At 38.8% G+C, this 23450-nt stretch overlaps 1 protein-coding gene across 1 annotated transcript in view; it reads left to right on the top strand.

The window, feature by feature from the left end:
- ZBTB11 (zinc finger and BTB domain containing 11) overlaps window positions 1-23136 on the top strand; it is a 36841-nt gene extending 13705 nt beyond the window's left edge. The window contains exons 5-11 of the mRNA XM_024216506.3: window positions 3113-3292; window positions 3705-3941; window positions 4805-4949; window positions 9062-9179; window positions 14335-14493; window positions 18581-18756; window positions 21238-23136. Coding sequence (XP_024072274.1) covers window positions 3113-3292; window positions 3705-3941; window positions 4805-4949; window positions 9062-9179; window positions 14335-14493; window positions 18581-18756; window positions 21238-21755 — 1533 coding nt within the window. The 3' untranslated portion in view covers window positions 21756-23136. The remainder of the gene's footprint in view (window positions 1-3112; window positions 3293-3704; window positions 3942-4804; window positions 4950-9061; window positions 9180-14334; window positions 14494-18580; window positions 18757-21237) is intronic.
- The last annotated feature ends 314 nt before the right edge of the window (window positions 23137-23450 follow it).

Genomic DNA, 23450 nt, shown 5'->3' with positions numbered 1-23450 from the left:
CTGTAGTAGAAGCAGGGATAGATTCCAGTTTTCCTGGGCAACATTCAGTTGCCTTAATCATAAGACCATCCTCTCTCTTCCTTCAGTCCCATGCCACGTTCACTATTCAACCCTTCCAACTTCTCAGGGCCGGCTCCAGGCACCAGCCCAGCAAGCAGGTGCCTGGGGCGGCCAAGGGGAAGGGGCAGCACGTCGGGCTCTTCAGCGGCAATTTGGCGGCGGGTCCCTCTTGGAGGGAAGCACCTGCCGCTGAATTCCCGCTGAAGAAGAAAGCGGCGCGGTGGAGCTGCTGCCAGAGTGCCGCCGATCACAATTGCGATCACGGCTTTTTTTTTTTTTTTTTTTTCCCCGCTGCTTGGGACGGCAGAAACCCTGGAGCCGGTCCTGCAACTTCTGCAACAAATGGGGAGTCATACAGACAACAGTTTCGTTCACTACACAGCTCTGATTCTCTTTCTGAGCAGTCCTGTGCACTGAATGAGACGGGTCTTGTGAAAAAAATAGTATGTGATCATGTAATTAATTAAATACTATCAAAAATGCATATGCACAAGGGGCCAACTTAAGATGGTATGTGCAACCTTAATTCTGGTATTTCCTAACTTGAGTGTTTTAATTTGCATCTTTTTAAACATACTTTTAATATAGACTTTTTTGTACATGAGTGCCTAAGTGTTTAAGAAGAGCAAACAAAAAAAAATTCCATCGGATGGAACCATAGTCTACCCCCACATGAGTCATCAATAGGATTGAAACCTTAAGATCCACAGCCCAGTCCTCTGCCACTTGAGCTAGTAGAATAACTGTGGTGGTAGCAGTAGGAGGTTGTTATCCTTGTGCAGCAGCCATACTTTGCTAGTGGGTTTCACAGATATTTACTGACAGCAGAGGAAATCTGCATTTTGGCAAATCTGCAACTAAAGTGTTCTTAAAATGAACAACATGTGCTGGGTCATCATCCAAGACTGCTATAACATGAAATAAATGGCAGAATGAAGGTAAAATAGAATAGGAGACACAATTCAGGAGTTCAGGACCCAAATTTAATTAACGCATTATTTTTTTAACGAGTGTCATCAGCATGGAAGTGTCCTCTGGAATGTTGGCCAAAGCAGAAGGGACATACGAATGTTTAGCATACCCGGCACGTAAATACCTTGCAACGCCGGCTACAAGAGTGCAATGCAAACACCTGTTCTCACTTTCAGGTGACATTGTAAATAAGAAATGGTCAGCATTATCTCCTGTAAATATAAATAAACTTGTTTGTCTTAGCAATTGGCTGAACAAGAGGTAGGACTGAGTGGACTTGTAGGGTCTAAAGTTTTACATTGTTTTTGAGTTATGTAACAAAAAAAATCTACATTTGTAAGTTCCACTTTCACGATAAAGAGATCTCATACAGGTACTGAAGTGCAGTGAATTGAAAAATACTATTTCATTTTTGCAGTGCAAATATTTGTAATAAAAATAATATAAAGTGAGCACTATACACTTTTTATTCTGTTTTGTTGTAATTGAAATCAATGTATTTGAAAATGTAGAAAAACTCCAAAATATTTAATAAATTTTAATTGATGTTCTATTGTCTAACAATGCAATTAAAACTGCGATTAATTGCAATTAATTTTTTTGTTAATCACATGAGTTAATGGTGATTAATTGACAGTACTAGTTTCTCCACCCACCTCGCTCCAGTTTGCTCTATCCTCACTACTCAAAATACATTTGTCATGGACTACAGACTGTCTTCGTACACCTGACCTACTGACTTGTGAACCATCACATAGCAGGCATAGACTCAACTTCTTCCATTCCACATGTCTCTTGCTGTCCAGAGATTATCAGCATATTGCCTTGCCATATTTTTAATTCATTCTGACCCTCTGACAGTCCATGCATCCACTATGGTCCAGCAGTTTATGCATTTGATTTTTTTAAAGTGCCTGTTCTATTATACTAGGCATTCTTAATAAGTATTAAACATATATTTCATATAACTATTTGTGAATCAAGCAATCTGTCCTCACCCAAAAACTAACCAGCTGAAAAACTTGTAGAGGTTCTACCTTTGTCACACTGCTCTTCTTCTCAAAAGCCGGAGACAATACATAGACTTGAATCACACTTTCTCTTAAGACACAGCCTGTGCAGGAGTTTCATTCCTGAGACTTGTCTACAGAATGTAATAGTCCCTGTTTAGCAATTGGTAGCTAGTATTTAGTGTAGCTTCACTGGGCTGACTCCTGAAGTATAGACATGGACATGAAGGGGTTTGCACCATTGAGATAACTGTGCTAATCTGCTTCAGGCTGAAATTGAACTGGGAGGATAGATGCTCTCAACCCTGGAATGTGCCCCATATTTAGGTAGGGATGTGGATTTGCACAGACAGCAAAGAGTTCAGGAAAAGAAACTGGAGCACAGTCTGTCCTGAGACAGTCTCTCAGCTAGTTTACTTGTTATACTTACCTAGACTTGATACTTTACTACTACTGGGAGGGTCAGAGTAAGAATAATTTCAGGGGCTGTCCTGTATATCTTACTATCTCTCAAACTGAGAGCTTTTCTTTAAGTGAATGGTAAAAATAAACTAGCCCATCTGGTTTAGCTGGCTGTATTTTTAGAAAAGGAAACAAAAAACTCTGAGAAGGGAACATGAGTGAAGAACATAATTTAGCTGACTCAGTCTGAAACAGAGGAGACGGTGGTCACTTGAAGAAGTGGAGGAAGCTGTGTTCTCTGTCACTTAGTTTTCCTAAAACAAAAGATCTGCGATTTGTAATAATCACTGCTTCAAAGCAGGCATATGCACTAAAAACTCAGATATTGATCCTTCAATCTATGCTACTAAGGTGGCATCCAGTTTATGGTAAAACATTGTTCTTAACATATGATCTGCAGTATCATTGTGGGTTCAATTTTCTTTTAAACGGTTACTAGAAACTTAGTGCAATTTGTTAACACTAAAGTAATTACTGACAATGTAATAATATCTAGCTCTTATATAGTAATATTAAAAGTAATATAGTAATGAAGGTTGATGCTTAAAAGCAAGCATAAGACAGAACATAGTACTTTTTATTAGAAACCATCATTGTTTTCCAATTAGGTTGCCATGAAGTTAGTGCAAAGAGGGAAGAAGATGAAGCAGCCCAAAAGAGAGACCACAGAAAACAATGAGGTGGAAGCTCAGATCAAATGCACTGAATGTGGGATGGTTTTTCAGAGGCGTTATTCGCTTATAATGCATACACTGAAACATGAAAGAACTAAAGATTACAAATGCCCGGTATGTCTGTCTTTTTAAATTTTTCAAAAATTCCTCTGAGTTGGTAATTGCTCTATGTGCTAACAGCAACCGTAACATTTATTTTTGTCTTATGGATTTAGAAAAGTCTGGAAGTGAATGTTATTGGGAACTGATCCAATGCAAAGCTGTTTCTGCCAGTAGTTGCCTCTGCCACTATTTTAATATTTACAACTAATAAATTAAGAACCTTACCTGAAAGTTGAGATGTAATGCATATTTATAGTTTCAATAGCCCCATTTATAGAGTAGTTAATCATATTACTGTGATTTCATGTTTATTTACAAATGTGAAGCTTTTATGCAAAGGTTTCTTAAAACAAGATAATTCAACAGTTTTGAAATAATTTAAGAAAATAATGTACATTATAGCTCCATGTATTTTCTTTCCTAGCTATGTAAAAAAGAGTTCCAGTATGGTGCCTCTCTACGTGCCCACCTTGTTCGACATACCCGAAAAAATGAAGTGAGCACTGCAACTGCTAGTATAGAAGAGACGGGAGCGTCAGTAGTGAAAGGCAGAACTAAGCGGGAGTTTATATGTGATATATGTGGAAGAACTCTACCCAAGCTCTACGCTCTCAGAATACATATGCTCAAACATACAGGTGTAAAGCCACATGCATGCAAGGTAAAGAAAATACATCCTTTCCTGATGTCTTAGAAATTTGTAATGACTTCTTGATTGACTAGTAACTACCCTGCACCGTACAACCTAGGTTAATCTTAATCATTTCACAGTGCTTGTGTGAAAAATAACTAATGTAAGAACTTTGATTTAAATATATTTTGGGATTGAAGGGGAATTAGAGGGAATATAATTTCCCAAACTGGAATTTGGCTGGAACACTAGAGTTAATGCTCCTTCTCCCAAGATGTCTTGGGATTTTTCATTACAAATGGTCAGGATCTCTGTTTTTATGATGTATCCAAAGATGACATCTCCAGCAGCATAATGCCCTGCAACCCCAGGCTCAGAAGTTGGTTCTGTGTTGATTCAAATGGAGGAGTGCCCATCCAGTGATTTACTAGCACTAGTCTTGGGTTTTCCTTTGTTCTCCTTTTGATATGCTAACCCAGCCTGACTGCTTAGATGGAACAGCATGCCATGTTACAAACATGTCATATGGTGTGATGGTGGTTTGAATGACAACTACCTCAATGTTCGATACTTATCTGGGAAAGTGGCCTTTGTCCAAATATGCCTATGGCTACCTCTGCAACAAGAAATAAGGCAAAATAACCAGAATGTTAAGGACAGAAAATTTTTTTGCAGTTTGTACAGTGCTTTCCTGCCGACACGAAGCCACAAGCGTGATCAGCTAGGTTTCCCAAGTAGCGTACTTTTTTTTACATTACATTTGAAGAGAAGGTAACATTTATGCTTTGAAAAAGCTATGATGAGATGCAATACTGTCTTTGTCTCAATGACTTGTAAATTTTAAGATTCATTTAATCTTGTATACTTTATCCAATTGAGTTTTTTCTTCATAGGTCTGTGGAAAGGCATTTACCTACAAGCATGGATTAAAAATGCACCTGGCTCTCCATGAGACACAGAAGCAATTCAAATGTGACTTGTGTGAAAAGTCTTTTGTCACAAAACGGAGTCTTCAGGAACATATGAGCATTCACACAGGTAAACAGTGGGCAAGAGTGGGAGTAATGAGAACCACGGTATGTTGATAAATACTTTGGGGAATATAAAAGTTAATCCATTAATTCTGTTGACTTCTATAGATAGGGTCATAAGAACATAAGAATGGCTATACTGGGTCAGACCAAGGGTCCATCCAGCCCAGCATCCTGGCTGCCGACAGTGGCCAATGCCAGGTGCCCCAGAGGGAGTGAACCCAACAGGCAATGATCAAGTGATCTCTCTCCTGCCATCCATCTCCACCCTCTGACAAACAGAGGCTAGGGACACCATTCTTTACCCATCCTGGCTAATAGCCATTAATGGACTTAACCTCCATGAATTTATCTAGTTCTCTTTTAAACCCTGTTATAGTCCTAGCCTTCACAACCTCCTCAGGCAAGGAGTTCCACAGGTTGACTGTATGCTGTGTGAAGAAGAACTTCCTTTTATTTGTTTTAAACCTGCTGCCCATTAATTTCATTTGGTGGCCCCTAGTTCTTATATTATGGGAACAAGTAAATAACTTTTCCTTATTCACTTTCTCCACACCACTCATGATTTTATATACCTCTATCATATCCCCCCTTAGTCTCCTCTTTTCCAAGCTGAAAAGTCCTAGCCTCTTTAATCTCTCCTCATATGGGACCCGTTCCAAACCCCTAATCATTTTAGTTGCCCTTCTCTGAACCTTTTCTAATGCCAGTATATCTTTTTTGAGATGAGACCACATCTGTACGCAGTATTCAAGATGTCGGTGTACTATGGATTTGTATAAGGGCAATAAGATATTCTCCATCTTATTCTCTACCCCTTTTTTAATGATTCCTAACATCCTGTTTGCTTTTTTGACTGCCGCTGCACACTGCGTGGACGTCTTCAGAGAACTATCCACGATGACTCCAAGATCTCTTTCCTGATTAGTTGTAGCCAAAGTAGCCCCCATCATATTGTATGTATAGTTGGGGTTATTTTTTCCAATGTGCATTACTTTACATTTATCCACATTAAATTTCATTTGTCATTTTGTTGCCCAATCACTTAGTTTTGTGAGATCTTTTTGAAGTTCTTCACAGTCTGCTTTGGTCTTAACTATCTTGAGCAATTTAGTATCCTCTGCAAACTTTGCCACTTCACTGTTTACCCCTTTTTCCAGATCATTTATGAATAAATTGAATAGGATTGGTCCTAGGACTGACCCTTGGGGAACACCACTAGTTACCCCTCTCCATTCTGAAAATTTACCATTTATTCCTACCCTTTGTTCCCTGTCTTTTAACCAGTTCTCAATCCATGAAAGGATCTTCCCTATTATCCCATGACAGCTTAATTTACGTAAGAGCCTTTGGTGAGGGACCTTGTCAAAGGCTTTCTGGAACTCTAAGTACACTATGTCCACTGGATCCCCCTTGTCCACATGTTTGTTGACCCCTTCAAAGAACTCTGATAGATTAGTAAGGCATGATTTCCCTTTACAGAAACCTGGTTGACTTTTGCCCAACAATTTATGTTCTTCTATGTGTCTGACAATTTTATTCTTTACTATTGTTTCAACTAATTTGCCCGGTACTGACGTTAGACTTACCGATCTGTAATTGCCGGGATCACCTTTTGAGCCCTTTTTAAATATTGACGTTACATTAGCTATCTTCCAGTCATTGGGTACAGAAGCTGATTTAAAGGACAGGTTACAAACCATAGTTAATAGTTCCGCAATTTCACATTTGAGTTCTTTCAGAACTCTTGGGTGAATGCCATCTGGTCCCGGTGACTTGTTACTGTTAAGTTTATCAATTAATTCTAAAACCTCTTCTAATTACACTTCAATCTGTGACAATTCCTCAGATTTGTCACCTACAAAGGACAGCTCATGTTTGGGAATCTCCCTAACATCCTCAGCCGGGAAGACTGAAGCAAAGACTTCATTTAGTTTCTCCGCAATGACTTTATTGTCTTTAAGCGCTCCTTTTGTATCTCGATCGTCCAGGGGCCACACTGGTTGTTTAGCAGGCTTCCTGCTTCTGATGTACTTAAAAAACATTTTATTACCTTTGGAGTTTTTGGCTAGCTGTTCTTCAAACTCCTTTTTGGCTTTTCTTATTACATTTTTACACTTAATTTGGAAGTGTTTATGCTCCTTTCTATTTACCTCACTAGGATTTGACTTCCACTTTTTAAAAGATGCCTTTTTATCTCTCACTGCTTCTTTTACATGGTTGTTAAGCCACGGTGGCTCTTTTTTAGTTCTTTTACTGTGTTTTTTAATTTGGGGTATACATTTAAGTTGGGCCTCTTTTATGGTGTCTTTGAAAAGTGTCCATGCAGCTTGCAGGGATTTCACTCCAAGGAATTTGTAAAAATGTTTTTATGTTCATTGGACACCCATTCAAGAAAGACGTTTACATTCATTTTAAATTTCTGTTTGGACTCTAAGACAGAATAATAAATCCACAGATTTATTATTTTATTTTTGATGCCCTCTTTACAGACATAGAATAAAACAGGTCCTTGCCTTGAACTACCCATCTAAATATAGGTAGACATGGTCAGTCCACTTTTTGTATTTATACCTGTAGCTTTTGCATATCAGAAATGGGTAAGTTTCTGGAAAGCCCGGGAAGAGGATGGAATAGGCTTTACACTTACTATTTATCCTTTTGAGGGAGAAAACTAAGTTGAATCTCCTGCCTCTTGGATTTCAAGCATCCTAGATTTAGATTTGTTGTAACTGTAAAAATGCTTTGTAGCTGCACTAATTAGGTTGCTATTTGTGTAGAAAGATGTTCTGTTTTTCTTAAATGCATTCATTTGATGTGATTCAGTGGCTTAATTGAAGTGTAAATTATTTTCTAGCACTTCACTCTTTAATCATTGTGATTTACACTAGTTTCCCCAATGTTCTGACACTGTTTCAGTCTGCATGTGACTTTATGCTTATGATCTGGGAGTTGCGTGGCTTTTCAAAAAAGCCATCTTCATTCCACTGGAGTTCTGAGGCTTTTGCCCCAATTTAAATGTTCTCTCCAGCCTCACTTCACAGGGAGCCGCCACGTTGCAATAGCCATCCCCTTAACCGAGGAATAGAGGACTTGTATAAGAACTTGTGAAATTAATGAGTTCTCAGATATAAGGAACTGATAGAAAGCTTGAGGGTGAAAAGAGAATGTGAGATATGACAGTATAATAGTTTAGTGTGAACTTTAGGTATTTTAAGGTAGCTTAATATATTGAAGTCCTGTGTATTTTATTTTCTGGAGTGTGATGTACACCTCTACCCCTATATAACGCTGTCCTCGGGAGCCAGAAAATCTTACCGCATTATAGGTGAAACCGTGTTATATCGAACTTGCTTTGATCCGCCGGAGTGCACAGCCCCGCCCCCCCGGAGCACTGCTTTACCGCGTTATATCTGAATTAGTGTTATATCGGGTCGCGTTATATCGGGGTAGAGGTGTATCAAGAATTGGATACAAAACATTGTTTTCCTTTACAATGCAGTTTTAAGTTCCAGAAAATAGAAGGGTTTCTACATACCCTCTTACAAATATCCTTTTGGCAGTCCAGTATTCAAGAACAGCCTTATAGGATCTGGAAATTTCCTGTTAAGGTAGCCTCCCATAGATCCAAGGTCTGATTTCTCTTCCCATGCCCCCCATTCATGTATGCTGAACAATTACTAAAGTTGCTGCAGATGCTGTGCTCTGACTGTTTGCAATCTATTTCTTCAGCAGTAAATTGTTTGTTTTTTTGTTTTTTAAGATTGTTCAGAGTTAAGATAAGAACAAATTATAATTAAAGACTATGAGATTTTTGTCTGAACTTTTTAAGTAACTTATGATACAGTAGTTTAAAGTTGCTACTCAGATTCTTCTTCAAATATATACAGCAATATTATCTAAGATTATACCAGCATGTACAGAATATTCTTGAAAATTCCAACTAGATTCCAAGTGTATATAATTAAACTTCCCTCTTCCTGTAGTAATAAAGCTCTGAGTACTTCAGATGAATTCTGTAAAAATTATATACTTCCTTTAACGCACTGCAGGGAGTTGGGGCTCAGATGGGAGACCTGGCCTTGTAAAGTATTTTTGTTGTTGTTGTTCTGTTTATAGGAGAATCCAAGTATCTTTGCTCCATTTGTGGGAAGTCTTTTCATAGAGCCTCAGGACTTAGTAAGCACATAAAGAAACACCAGCCAAAGCCTGAAATTCGTGGATATCAGTGTACTCAGTGAGTATAAATTGACCTTTAAGTCACTGGGATTATTAAAGACAGTTTCACTTGTCTCTCATGCTATAGTTGGTCACATGGAATTATTTAGAATAAAATATGTTAAACACTGGGGTGAAAAATGCACTTGTGAAGTTCATATAAGGACAAATGCAAAGTACTCCTCTTAGGAAGGAATAATCAGTTTGCACACATGCAAAATGGGAAATGACTGTCTAGGAAGGAACACTGCAGAAAGGTGTCTGGGGTCATAATAGATCACAAGCTAAATATGAGTAAACAGTGTACCACTGTTGCAAAAAAAGCAAACATCATTCTGGGATGTAGTAACAGGAGTGTTGTAAGTAAGGCAGGAGAAGAAGGGGGGAGGGATAGCTCAGTGGTTTGAGCATTGGCCTGCTAAATCCAGGGTTGTCAGTTCAATCCTTGAGGGGGCCACTTAGGGATCTGGGGCAAAATCAGTACTTGGTCCTGCTAGTGAAGGCAGGGGGCTGGACTCAATGACCTTTCAATGTCCCTTCCAGTTCTAGGAGATAGGATATCTCCATTCATTTTTTTTTTTTTTTTTACTCTGCACCGATAATGCCTCTACTGGAGTATTGTGTCCATTTCTGGGAGCTGGGCGCCCATGGCCAGCAGCTAGGGGCCGGGAGCACGTGGTTGGGGCCCAAGCTGGGGGCAGGGTTGGAGCAGAGCTGGGGGCAGAGCGGGGCTGGATGGCGCTCCCTCTCTGCTCTGCGCTGGGGCTGGCCCGGGCCCTGCTGTGATCCCCTAGTGGAGTGTCCCCCACAGTTCGGGGACCGCTGACATAAAAGTTACAAGGGAGAGAGAGAAAAAATGTTCTCTTTAACCTCTGAGGATAAGACAAGAAGCAATGAGCTAAAATTGCAGAAAGGGCAGTTTAGGTTGGACATTAGGAAAAACTTCCTAACTCTCATATTGGTTATGCACTGAAATAAATTGTCTAGGTAGGTTGTGGAATCTCCATTACTGGAGATTTTTAAGAGCAGGTTAGACAAATGCTTGCCAGGGGTGGTCTAGATAATACTTAGTTCTGCCACGAGGTCCCTTCCAGTCCTATGATTCTATATATTGGAGATGAAAGGCTTGATTAATATTACCTTGATCATGCTTGTCCCCACCCCAGATTCGATTTAGATAAGGTTGTTTGGGGTTTTTGTTTTTTTGTTTTTCCCCCCATGGGTGTGTTACACTTTTCTCTAACAGTTTCAAAAGCAGTTTTAAAACTGTATTGGGTAGAGCTGGGAGAGTGGTAAGCTCTTCAGCAATGAAGGGTCTTCTGCCTGCTTCTGGTCTCATTTTACTATGTAACTAATCTCAGTTAAATTGGCACATGATTTTACATAATGTAGAATAATAGTATACATGGCAATAGCCTCATACAGTACTGAGTACACTGTGCTTAGCATATAGTCAACAATTATAATGATTAAATGGAAAAACATTTCATTAACTCAAATTTAAGGCTGCCTGGTGATAGTTTGTGTCTTTCCTGAACGTTGAGTTCAGCAAAACAGAAATTTCCAAAAGAGTTAAGGTAAACACCTATGTAACCTTAACTCTTCCTCCTTGAACTTGCAATAACTACTGGGAATGATCTGTATGCATTCCAACTTCATTCTCTGTGTTATGTGTAGGTGTATTGAATGGTGGAGGAATAAGTTGGAATGGCTTGCAAGATCTGTGATTGTGATGTGAGGAGATCTTGGGATTAGTTTGAGGAGCATTCTAGAGCTATGATTGTAATCTGAGTAGATATGGGTCTGAGTCCCCTCAACACCCCCTCTCCATGTGTGTTGTCAAAGGAAGGAGGTGCCTGTGTATCTTGAGGTTCCAATGTGCATCATTTCAATACAGAATTGTGTAGACTATGTCAGTAGTAGGGCACTGAGGTCTTCATGCCATGGATATTGTCAGTAGTGAGGTGGGATCTGAGAGTAGCCTGTGGATTTAATGATGTGTAGGGAAAAGTATATGTTTAGATATCTTGTGTACAAGTGTGAAGGGGTTATAAAAGGGTATGAAGTGGTTATTAAATTTTATAAGCGTGGTATTCTCTCGGGGGGGGGGGAGGAGTAAGCTCAGTGTTTGAGCGTACAGCAAGTGCAGGTAGTGCCTGTCCATTACAATGAAAAGGCAGGGTGGGAGTATGTGTGTTATGGATGTTTACCTTAACTCTGAATTTCCTGGGTTTCAGACATTTCAGTTTTACTGAGCTCAATATTCTGGCACGACATGAGCTATCACTGGGCAACCATAACTCTGCATTAACAGTTTTTTGCCATTTAATTTTCTAGGTTTTTAAACAAAGACGAATATTTGTTAGTAGGAGTTAGTGTTCATTTAGACTGTTCTAGTTCTCACTAGATTTGATATGCTACTTTGGCTAGATAATAGTCAAAAGACTTAGCTTGTATATAGTGCTTTTCATCAGTTGATCTCAAATAATTTTTATATCAGTAGCCCCATTTTACAGATAGGAAACCGAGTCTCAGAGGGGTGAAGTTATTTATCCAAGGTCATCCAGGAGGCTAGTGGCAGAGCTAGGAATAGTCCCAGCCCAGTGGTCTTTCCATTAAGTCTCACGGTTGCTGTGGGATTTGTCAGTGCTCCTCCCCCCTTGTACATTTTGTTATAGTGGAGTGGGGATAATTGTCGCTTTGAAATGTTTGCAGTGAAGAAGAGCTCGGTATAACCCCAAAAGCTTATGTCTCTCACAAACAGAAGTAGGTCCAATGAAAGATATTTCCTCGCACACCTTGTGTCTCTAGCTGCTAACAAGGCTCATGAGAGAAATCTCATCCATGGTCTGTGACCCAGATCCTTGACAGTTTTATTACATGGTAGCTACAGTAACTTTAAGCATGTGAAAGAAAACTGGGGTGTGTGTGTGTGTCCTTGTCCACCCAGTTTCCATCCCATTAAGCCATTAGTTGGCACTGTAGAAGCCATAAACATGTAAGAAGTTGCTCTATATTATATCCTGCCCTATGTTGCTGTGTACACATATCACAGGCAGCAGTTTACTGGAGGACCATACGCTACCTTGGTTACGTATCCCGAGCTGCACACTGAACTGGGCTCTTCACTACCACTATTCACCCCCAGCTGGTGTTTAAATTTGTTACCTTCATTCCCTTCACCCCAGATCCCTGCCCACATGAAAGGGCAGGAAAGAGGCCAGATCCCTGCAGAGGTCCCAGCACATACACAGAAGGGGATAATTCAGAGCTGACAGGTGCCTCCCGGCCCTTGCAGCCACAACTTCCTTTGCTACCCTTGCATAGCTGAGAGTTGCATTGACCTAACTTGGAAATAGTTAAATGCAATCACTTGAAAAATACCGTTCCCTTAATACATTTAGGTTCACAGGTATATTTAAATTCCTGGTGCGTTAGAACAAACAATTGAAAATCTCCCCCAAACAAAAAGATTTTGTTTTGAGGAGATTCTTTCAAATTTATTTTCAAAAGCACAAATGACAATTGGCACCTAATTGCAGTTTATGCCTTTGAAAATCTTCCCTTTATTATATACACATGCAAAATTATTTACTACTTACATTGCAGATATGGTTTTAATGAGAATTAATATGTATTTGTAACACTTTTTGAAAAGTGTCTAACGTTGTGCTATCATTGTATATTAATAAGCATATAAGTTTTTCCTAACTGTAGACAAGAACTCACTTTAACTCCATGGCATTTTATTGGTTTTTTAATAGCTTGTAACATTGACAAAAATTGATTTTTTTTTTCCTTTGGGTTTCCAAAGGGGGACTATACATTGACTAATTAAATATATTGGAGGGGAGAAAATAAATATTTTTGGAGGGGAAATAATTGAAACCAGTTTACATTCTCTCAGCCATGACTATACTGCACTATCTAGATTAGGTGATTGAGAAACATGTAGATGTACCAATTCTGAAGGACTTGGGATAACGCTTCGTCCTCCACAATGAAGACCTCTACTAAGTGTGTGTGAGGGGATGGTATAATTCATGTTTGTCATAAAAGAATTGATCTTGACCAACTAAAGCTGACAGTCGTCAGCATTTTGTCTCAAACTTCTGTTCTTCTCTGGCTCTGTAGCTCGGCTCAGTTCCTCAGATCTCCATCCAGCCTCTCTTCTGAGCTTTTGTCTTAGTCAGGCAAACCTTTACACATCTGGGGATCCTCTCTGGTACACCCTAGGAGGTTTGCCAGATGAAGAAGGCACCTTCTCCCTAGAAGATCGTCTTCTCTGACAACTTTGCCTAAGAGCTTCTCTCTTTTCTATATATTCCCTGTTGTTAAGTGACTTGGATAATGGGGCATTATGTCAAGTAGAGGAGGAGGCTTTCTGGCAAAGATGCCTGAGAAGCAGAGTTTATTGATCCGCTGTAGAAGAAGCACCTTCTTGATCATGCATATTCCTGTGGCTTGCTAAAGAGGAGCTGGTGAACTGTGGCCTCCCATGGAGCTGTTATGGGAGGGCATGGATGTGGGGAGGGATTAGGGAAATTTGGGTTGAGGGATTGGCGGGGGGAGTGTCTTTGAGAAGCAGAGCTAGCAGTTGTGTTGAATGTGCTTGAGCAATCTGAACAGTAAAGCAATTTAATGTCTGCTTTCCGAGTTAATCCTTCATGGTTCCAGAAAAAGAGATGCCAGTTCCTTCATAAGCATAGCTCTTCTAGCTTATAGAACAACACTTTGTGTACTGTAACTTGTGATGTCCTAACTCTCCATAACTCTTTTTTTGGGTACTGGATAGGAGTTGTACAAACTTTTTCCCCTATAACAGAGCAATTAAAGGAAATCAGCTTTCCATAACCGATAAAGGGAAAATATGCCTGAAGCCCATAATATAAATTTCAGATCTTTAAATTAGCTGCTGTTCCTTTTAATCTCCCTTAGTGTAGAAGAGGATTACATAGCTAATATAATTGTTGATACTGTAAACCTTGTCTACTTCATGAAGTCTTCCAGTCTTTTAAAATTACCAATATATACTGGGCTTTAGGCAACAGTTTTTTTGTGCCATTGAAATCATGGTCCAGGATCCTCATTTTTGAACAATCCTCCCTCCATAGTTATCTTCATCTCATTATGATCCTGTCTTATGTGGGAGTCTGAAACCTTTATTGTTACAGATGTGAAAAAAGTTTCTATGAAGCTCGGGATCTCCGGCAGCACATGAACAAGCATCTTGGTGTGAAGCCGTTCCAGTGTGAGTTCTGTGGGAAGTGTTACAGTTGGAAGAAAGATTGGTATTCCCATGTGAAGTCCCATTCTGTCACAGATCCTTACAGGTGAGTGAGAGTCAGTTCACAACTAATGTAAGCTGAGCACACTAAGGTGTTGCAGACCCACAGCTCTAATTAGACCAATGAGGATCTGTTTCCGAATGACATTGCCAAGAGCTATCCATAGGTACAGGGACGTAGCTTTCAGCAACAGATATAAAAGAATAACTACATATGATGATCTCAATTGAAGAAGAGGATCTTGAATGTTTATGGATCAGTGTCCTAACAGATAAAGCACAAGATGGAATGCTAGTTGGTGTCTACTACAGACCACCAAATCACACTAGAGAAAAGGATAACTGGCTCCTTAATATATAGGGGGGGAAAAGCTGCATGATCTTGGGGGACTTCAATCTGAGTGACATGCTGGAGCTCCTAGGCTGCCAGTAGTAAAAAGTCTTTGGAATTTCTAAAACTGGTAAAGGACAATTTCCCAATTCAGCAAATGTTGCTTCCAACATGGGGGGGAATTCTATATTAGACCTCATCTTGATAGATAAAGGTATTGATCACACAACTGAAAATTAGTGGTTGCTGCATGATACAAGTGATCATGACTTGATTACATTTGTTGTGTGCAAACAGAATGAAGTGCAAGCCAGTAATACACACACACACAAACATACACTTGGTGCTTTAAAAGAGCTAATTTCATAAAGCTGAAAACAATTATGAGTCAAATTAGCCAGGAGAGAGTGTGTTTGCCCCAAAAACAACAATCCCGGAATTCACAGAGAGAGGTTAGTTGGCTTAAAAAAAACAGTGTGGCTTAGAGGGGAAGTGAAAGCAGATCGCGCTCTCTCACTCTCTCTTGTGTAAGAAAGCTAGCTTTCTCTCTCAGTTGCGGAATTGTTTCTTTTTAGCAAAATTCCTTTCCCCAGCTGATTTGACTTATTGTTTATCAGCTTTGTGAAAATGGTACTTTTAAAGCAGTGTGTGTGTGTGTGTGTGTGTGTGTGTGTGTGTGTGTGTGTGTGTGTTACTGGCTTAACTTTATTCTGTTTATTCTGTTTGCATACAACAAATGTAGTCAAGTCATGATCATTTGTGTCACTAAGCAATCATTAAATTTCAGTTGTGTGATCAATATATATGCGGGGGGGCGGGAGCGGGACGCTTGGAAAGATTAAATGTAGTGACACATATCTGGTTTCACTTCCCCTCTAAGACATTTACTGATTTTAAAAAAAGTAATCCTTCCAAGTCTAAATATAAATTAGAAGCAATCAACTTCTCCTTTTTTCTGTTGATTTTGTGTGTTGTGTCTCTCTCTCTCGTTGAATGATTACATTTTTATCGGTATATGTTGGTAAATGTTAATTTCGCTGTACACACAAAAAACTGACAAAAATATTTCTATTGATGGTAATCAAAATGTACAGATAGGCGAAGTAAGAAAAATGCTGCTTGAGATCTTACTAGAGTCAAAATTCAGTGATTTAGACTTTTGAATTAGACTTGTGACGGACTAGTGAATTAATAGTATAAACAGGTGTGATTTGGAGTTTAAGGACATTTACAGTCAACATGACAGGTCAAAATATACAGTTTGTGTTTTAATGGTTTGTAAAGCTTTAATTGTCTGACCACCCTCCAATAATTTCCCGCAACTGTGAACATTTAAATAGATAAAAATCTAAAATAATGCTTAAAAATAAACATCAATATCTGTTGAAATTCTGGAAAAAAGTCAAATTCTGCAAAGCCTATTTATATTGCTAGAAACTGTAGAAAATTGATAAGAGAAGCAAAAAGTCACAAGGAAAACTCAATAACCAGCAAAATTAAGGACAATAAGGAGTTTTTTAAATAGGTGAGGAACAAAAGGAATCCTAACAATGGTATTGGTCCATTGCTAGACAGAAATAGTACAATTTTCAATAATAATGCAGAAAAGGCAGTGTTCAATAAATATCTTGTGTGTTTGGGAAAAGGTCAGATGATTTCATAATCAAAAATCACAGGAGAGTGGTATAATGCCAATCAAAATGGATTTATGGAAAATAGATCCTGTCAAACTAACTTCATCTTTTTCTGATGGGATTAGATTCTAAGGCCAGAAGAGACCATTGTGATCATCTAGTCTGACCTGCATAACACAGGCCATAGAACTACTCCAGAATAATACATGTTCTTGAAAAAATCCACTTTTGATTTAGAAATCCACCACAACCTTTGGCAAATTGTTCCGATTGTTGATTACCCTCACTATTAAAAATGTATGCCTTATTTCCAGTGAGAAATTGTCTAGCTTCAGCTTCCAACCACTGGACCTTGTTATACCTTTCTCTCCTAGATTGAAGAGCTTGTTATCAAATATTTACTCCCATGTTAAGAACTTGTAGACTGTGTTCAAGTCACCCCTTAACCTTCACTTTGTTAAGCTAAATAGAACAAGCTCCTCGAGTCTGTGGCCTGGTCTACATTTAAAAATTAGATCAACGAAGTTGTGTTGCTCAGGGCTGTCGAAAAATTTTTTCCCTGAGCACAGTAGTTAGGTTGACCTAACCCCCACTGTCAACCTAGCTACCACATCTTGGAGAGGTGTATTAACTACATTGATAGAAACACCCTTTCTGTCAGTGTAGAAGTATCTGCACTACAGCGGCATAGCTGCAGCTTTTCTGCTATAGCGCTTGTAGTGTAAATGTAGCCTATCACTATACGGCATGCTGTCTAATCCTTTAATCGTTCTCGTGGCTCTTCCAATCCCTTTCCAATTTATCAACATCCTTCTTGAATTGTGGACAACAGAACTGGAGACAGTATTCCAGCAGCAGTCACACCAGTAACAAATACAGAGGTAAAATAACCTCTTTATTCCTACAAGTTTTGATTTATGAAGATACTAATGTTGATGTAATATACTTAAACTTCTGTAAGGAATTTGGCATAGTGCTGCACAATATTTTGATTAAGAAACTAGAACTATACAAAATTAACATGGCACACATTAAATGTGCTAACTGATATGTCTCAAAATGTAATTGTAAATGGGAAATGATCATCGAGCAGATGTTTGCAAACAACACAGATTCAGAGAGCGGTAAGTAATGAAGAGGATGGATCACTGAAACAGATGGATTTGGAACTACATCCAGTTCCCTTCAGTATCTTCAGGGAAAACTGAAGGCTGATAAAGTTCCCCATGGAATGCTTTCAGGAAACAAAATGGGGATACATCAGAATTACTGGGCATCACTAGCATACACTTCAGGATCCTGAGCCCCATCTGTTCATCAGTAAACTTTGTTTAGGTTTTTATAAAAGATGCCTCACATGGTTAGCATTTTAGTCCATGTCCATTAGGCCTTTCCTGTGGGTGGCAAATTAATAATTGTACATGGAGGAGTTATGGTTATGTTCATTGGTTGAATACTTGCATTTCTTAAAACATATTTTCCCCTAATGTGAAAATAGCACAAACTAGGTCACTAAGGCCAGAAGCAAACTTATTAGTACAAAGAATATATGCTATACTATGTCAAAATATTTTCTTTGCATTAATAATGTACAAATAAAAGTGTTTGACTTAGCCAGTACTTCCAAATTCAAATATCATCTAGAAAATAGCATTGAGAGGATCCTGTAGGCTATTCCCTAAAGTGAATGAGGGAAGATGGGTAATACAACAAACTTAGTTACTTGGGGTACCTTACTTCTGCCCTCACACCTCCATCATTTTCCACATATGCCTGCATATTATGCATCCTCCAAGATAACAATATGAGCTACAAGTATTAATGCATGTGAAACTTTAGGGGGATTAGTATATCTTGGGCACAGTTAGAAAAGTTTGGTTATTAATCTGTGTGGTTTTGCTAATGTGGAACGGTGAGTGGAAGCTTGCGTCCAGGATTAAGAAAGCATGTGGGTGTAGTCTCATGGCACAATAATATTTTAAAATCTGAAACCATTTCTCTTACATTGGAGCATCAAAATCTAACATCTTTAATTATAAAACTGGCATCCCTTTAAACTTCCCCTGTTTGAGTTAAAAGGCATTTTAAAAGCTTAACCTAAAGTAGGCATGGGATAATGGTTTCAAGCATGTTTTCTGTATCTAACAAGTATTCTTTTCACATTTTAGATGTAATGTGTGTGGCAAAGAATTCTACGAGAAAGCTTTGTATAGAAGACATGTAAAGAAAGCCACTCATGGGAAGAAAGGGAGAGCAAAGCAAAATCTGGAACGTGTGTGTGAGCACTGTGGAAGAAAATTCACCCAACTGCGAGAATACAGACGCCACATGAATAATCATGAGGGTACGCAGAAAATAAGTGTTTGTATCCTTTCTGTAAAACTACTAGTATTTTAACAAATAATATGTTTTAGGTCCCCATGAGTGGGGAGCCACAGGGAAGTAGTTATGGATCATCAAGTCAACAGAAAGTAGATTTACACTCATCCTGTTGTTTAACATGTTTCTAGAGACTTCCAAAAGTAGACAGAATCTTTCTAAAACCTTATAGCACCGGTCATGCAAATGGTCACAAAAGGTGTATTCTCAGTACTCTGAAGGGTTGTAATAAAAACACATTTTCAGGAGTTTCTGTGAGACTACGTTAAAGTTTTGTGTGTGGGGAATTAATATTGTGTAAAAATTATAAAAAAATATTCAACTTCTAAATATTTTATCTCACCTCTTTCCCCCACCCCCCCCCCAAAAAAAAAAAAAAAAAAAAGAGCGAGAGAGCAAGAGTGTGAGTGATTGGTTTCAAACACTTGGAAACAATATTTTTAAGAGTTTATTTTTTTTCGACTGAAATTTGTCAGTTCATTAGTTTACAGTGGAGACTAAAACCTTTAAGCATTTGGGGACAATATGAACAGGACGGGTGTAATTAAAAAGTTTCCAATATATGCATAAGCATTTCATAAGGAAGCTCAGCATGTGACTTGGAATAATTGAATAGTCTGACTATGTACTTCTACACACAAGTTGCTATATTGTGGCAAAAATCACTTTTTCTAAACATCTGACCATAAAGAACTGTTAATAATAAGTCTAAAATCTCATTCACTGCTGGGGTAGAAATTTAAGTGTTTACATTAAAAAAAGAAGCAACTATAATGTCCCATAATTTTCTGCCATAAATCTGTAGCAGCGGTAATATAGGAAGTTAGCGCTGAGATTGTTTCTTTTGTACGTCAGTGCAAATAGCGATCATACATACATTATATATAATTGTGTGTGTGTGTGTGTGTGTATATATCATTTATAATTGTGTATATATAATAATAATTTTGCTATACACAGTCTGGAGGAAGAAATTATTTGTGGCCAATATCAAACTAGGGATTTCAGGCTCAGTGGAAGATGGACACACAACTGTGCAGAAATTAACAAAAATCAGTGGAGTAGGATTTGGGTTAGCAAGATGCCAGGCAGTACATTTGGAGGAGAGATGGTACCAAACGGAAAGGCAGAATGGGAGACATGGATGTAACAGTGAGACTCTGTGCCTCAGGCACTCCTAAGGCTACACACACAATATGGAGATATCCTCCATATAAGTGCCCATGTAAAGTTTCAGGGCTTTTTCTATGCCTGCACAGATCCCCATTAACTGTCTGTTGCATCTCTATGAATAGCGATTGTAGTCTCTCCAGACCCATTTCATTACCTTTGATACCTCTCTACTAGTTAACCCAACCTGGTACTTCTACCTCACAGATTTAAATGAAAATTATAGTTAGACGAAATATGGTTTTAAGAAATAGAAGCACTATAAACACAGAGAGAAGCTTTAAAACCTGATCTGGTGGCATTTCAGAATGATATATAATGGCATGAAATAAAAAGAAACTTTGTAACTATATCAGAAAACATTTTCTGAAATCAAATAACTTGGTTAGGAGATGGTTTGTTGGAGATGATCAAAAGCAGACTAGAAGCAAGATCCTTTTAAGGGAAAATCCTGTCCAGCGATGGAATAGTTTAGATGGGCCACAAGGTTTTTGTCAAGCCTCTCCTCTTCTGATGTTCTGTAACTTACAGGCAAAGCACAATTTAGTAATGATTATGTTGTAACTCTTGACCTCTATCTATGAGGTTCAGCTGTACTTCTAGGATGGGATTTCCTAACCCACTCAGCATTGGCCTTCAAAGAACAAGGCCATGCTGAGTACTTGTGAAAATAGCCCCTGTAATGTATTATTCATTTGTATTACAATAGGACCCAAAGGCCCCAGTGCACTACAAACATATAGTAGGAGGCTCTTCCCTCCAAGAGCTCAGTCTGGATTAACGTATCTGATAGAGTTGTGTATCCTTCCCTCTAGTAGACTCTTGCTCTGGGCTGAGGGGTTTTGCAGCAGTCTTCAAATATTATATAATGCACTCAACATTTGTAAATAAGATTTTATTCACGTCTCTTTTGCTCTGTGATATGCGAATAGCAATTGTACCTCATGGTTACCTATGAGAACAGTGGTTTTCAACCTTTTTTCATTGGCGGACGCCTAAAAAATTTCAAATGGAGGTGCGGACCCCTTTGGAAATCTTAGGAATAGTCTGTGGACTCTTAGGGGTCCACGGACTATAGGTTGAAAGCCACTGTTCTATAGTAACAACAACCTTTCGCTGACTCCTTAGACATAGTCTGTGGACCCCCAGGAGTCCGCCGACCACAGTTTGAAAACCACTGTATTAGAATGTTATCTTTTGTGCCTGGAATTTCTCATACTCATTTACACAGATTTACAAAAACTAATAATCTTCCTTCTCTTGTTTTGGTGATCAGGTGTTAAGCCTTTTGAATGTCTGACTTGCGGAGTAGCCTGGGCTGATGCACGTTCCTTGAAGCGTCATGTGAGGACACATACTGGAGAACGACCATATGTCTGTCCAGTATGCAATGAAGCTTACATAGATGCCCGGACGCTACGGAAGCATATGACCAAGTTCCACAGGGATTATGTACCTTGCAAAATTATGCTGGAAAAGGACACCCTTCAGTTTCATAACCAGGGGACGCAGGTGGAACATGCCATCAGTATTTTAACAGCAGACATGCAAGAACAAGAAGCAGAGATTAGCATTGGCAGTGAGGAGATTGAGACTGTGGTAGTAACAGGAGAAACAATTGAAGCTGTTGCAGCTACTGAGGAATGTACATCAGTATCCACTCTTTCTGACCAAAGCATCATGCAGGTGGTGAATTACGTATTGGCACAACAGCAAGGACAGAAAACAGCTGAAGTTACACCAGCCATTGAAACTGTAAAAGTAGAAGTGGCCCACATTTCAGAAACAGAGTGAACACCATCTCTAACAGAGAGCAAGAAGAGTGTAGTATTGTCATGTAACAAGCTAAGTATTAACTGTGAGTATTTGAGGCTTACAGTAATACTGACTTTGATACTGAATCTCCTGTATTGAGTTTCTTGGCTGCAGAATGATATCGCACAATGCACTGGTTTAAAAAAAAAAAAAAAAGGTAAAAGTGCAGATACTTCAGTACTGAGCAAGAGTTTGGAAGACTGATTTCTGCATCAGTCATAATCAATTAGTACAGAAAAGTCTAAAAATAAAATATTTCCTGTGTAATGGCAGTAAGTATCATGTTGGAAATTTTTTTATGAACTTTTACAAAGAAGCTGTGCTAGAATTGTACAGCTGTTTCAGTAGAATTTTGCCTTTGTTTTAATATGTATTTCATCAGGGTCAGTGAATGAAGTTTAAGTGATGGGTTCTGTCCTCTTTTCTTTCACTCCCCAAATCAGGGGATGTTGGACTGCTGTGGAGTGTGTATTGCCTTGTGAGGGGCTGGAAACCTGTGGTATGGGGTCTTTTGCCTTTAGGTAGATGTGCTAATTGTGTATAAATCTACAAAGTGTGCTCCAGAAATTTTGCAAAATTAGCTTAAACTCCTCAGGACTGTGTGGCAGGTCAGTACACTTAAGGATTCTGCAAACCGATGTAAAATGATTTGCATAACCATGTAACTGTAACCAAATTTACTCTGTGAGGTCCATTGGAATCTGGGGGGGAAATTCTGTCACTGGCGAGCAGTTACTTCCATAAGTACAATGGGATCAATAGGGCTACTCAAATAAGTAACTGCTCTTCAGTGTGAATAAGGGGTTTAGTCTGGCCCTATATGTGCAACCCTGTTTAATTTATTTTGCTAATTGTTCAATTGTGTAAACAAAGTTTTACACTGCTTCGTTGTACTTACCCAAGGCAGGCAAACTAATGATGGATGTAGAACTCTTCTAATTTTATATTAAATTTATGTGGAAATTTCCACATGAAAAAAGTTAAGTGTAATTGGGTGCAGTTCTTTGGGAATGGGACACTGTAGAAATCATCTGGTTTTCCAATTACTGTATCATGGAGAATTGTTATTGAGAAGCGGGGATGGTGGGAGTTGTTAATTCCAAAAGGGACAGACAGTAGCATTAGGATTGAATAATATGAATGTCATAATATCATGTTAAAAACTAAATTTGTGATAAATATGCTGGAAATCTCCAAAGGCTTATTACACCACAGCTACATGAAAACACGTGTAAGGCAGGCTGTTAACCCTGTTGCATCTCCTCATCTTTGTGGAAGAACTTTCAGTCTCTGTAGGTTAATGTGTTAAAATAAAATGAAGTGGAAATATTTGTTCTAATATTAAAGAAATCCTATGCAATGAAGTTGCTAGTATCTTTTTCAGTGAATATATAATTCCCCTGGCTTTTGCTGGAAGCAGAAGCTCTGTCTCTGTCTCTCCCAGCCCTGCCAATCTCTCATACTTGATAAAATCATTGTATCATGGCCATTCTGTTGTGCATGTATTGAGAGACCTGCCAATCCACTTTCATGTGTATTAAAACAACATATATGTTTGGCATATTTGTAATTCATTATCTTTCAGTAAGATACAGCTCCAGATTGAAGGCAACAGACCTATAGCAATGAATGAGAGAGACAGTGGCATCGAATCCTATATGCACAACAGGTGAA

Source organism: Terrapene carolina, unplaced genomic scaffold (genome assembly GCF_002925995.2).
Source record: "Terrapene carolina triunguis isolate 2854851 unplaced genomic scaffold, T_m_triunguis-2.0 Scaffold558, whole genome shotgun sequence".
Lineage (NCBI taxonomy): Eukaryota > Metazoa > Chordata > Testudines > Emydidae > Terrapene > Terrapene triunguis.
Note: the sequence above shows the minus strand (reverse complement) of the source record. Positions and strands in the feature narration are given on the sequence as shown.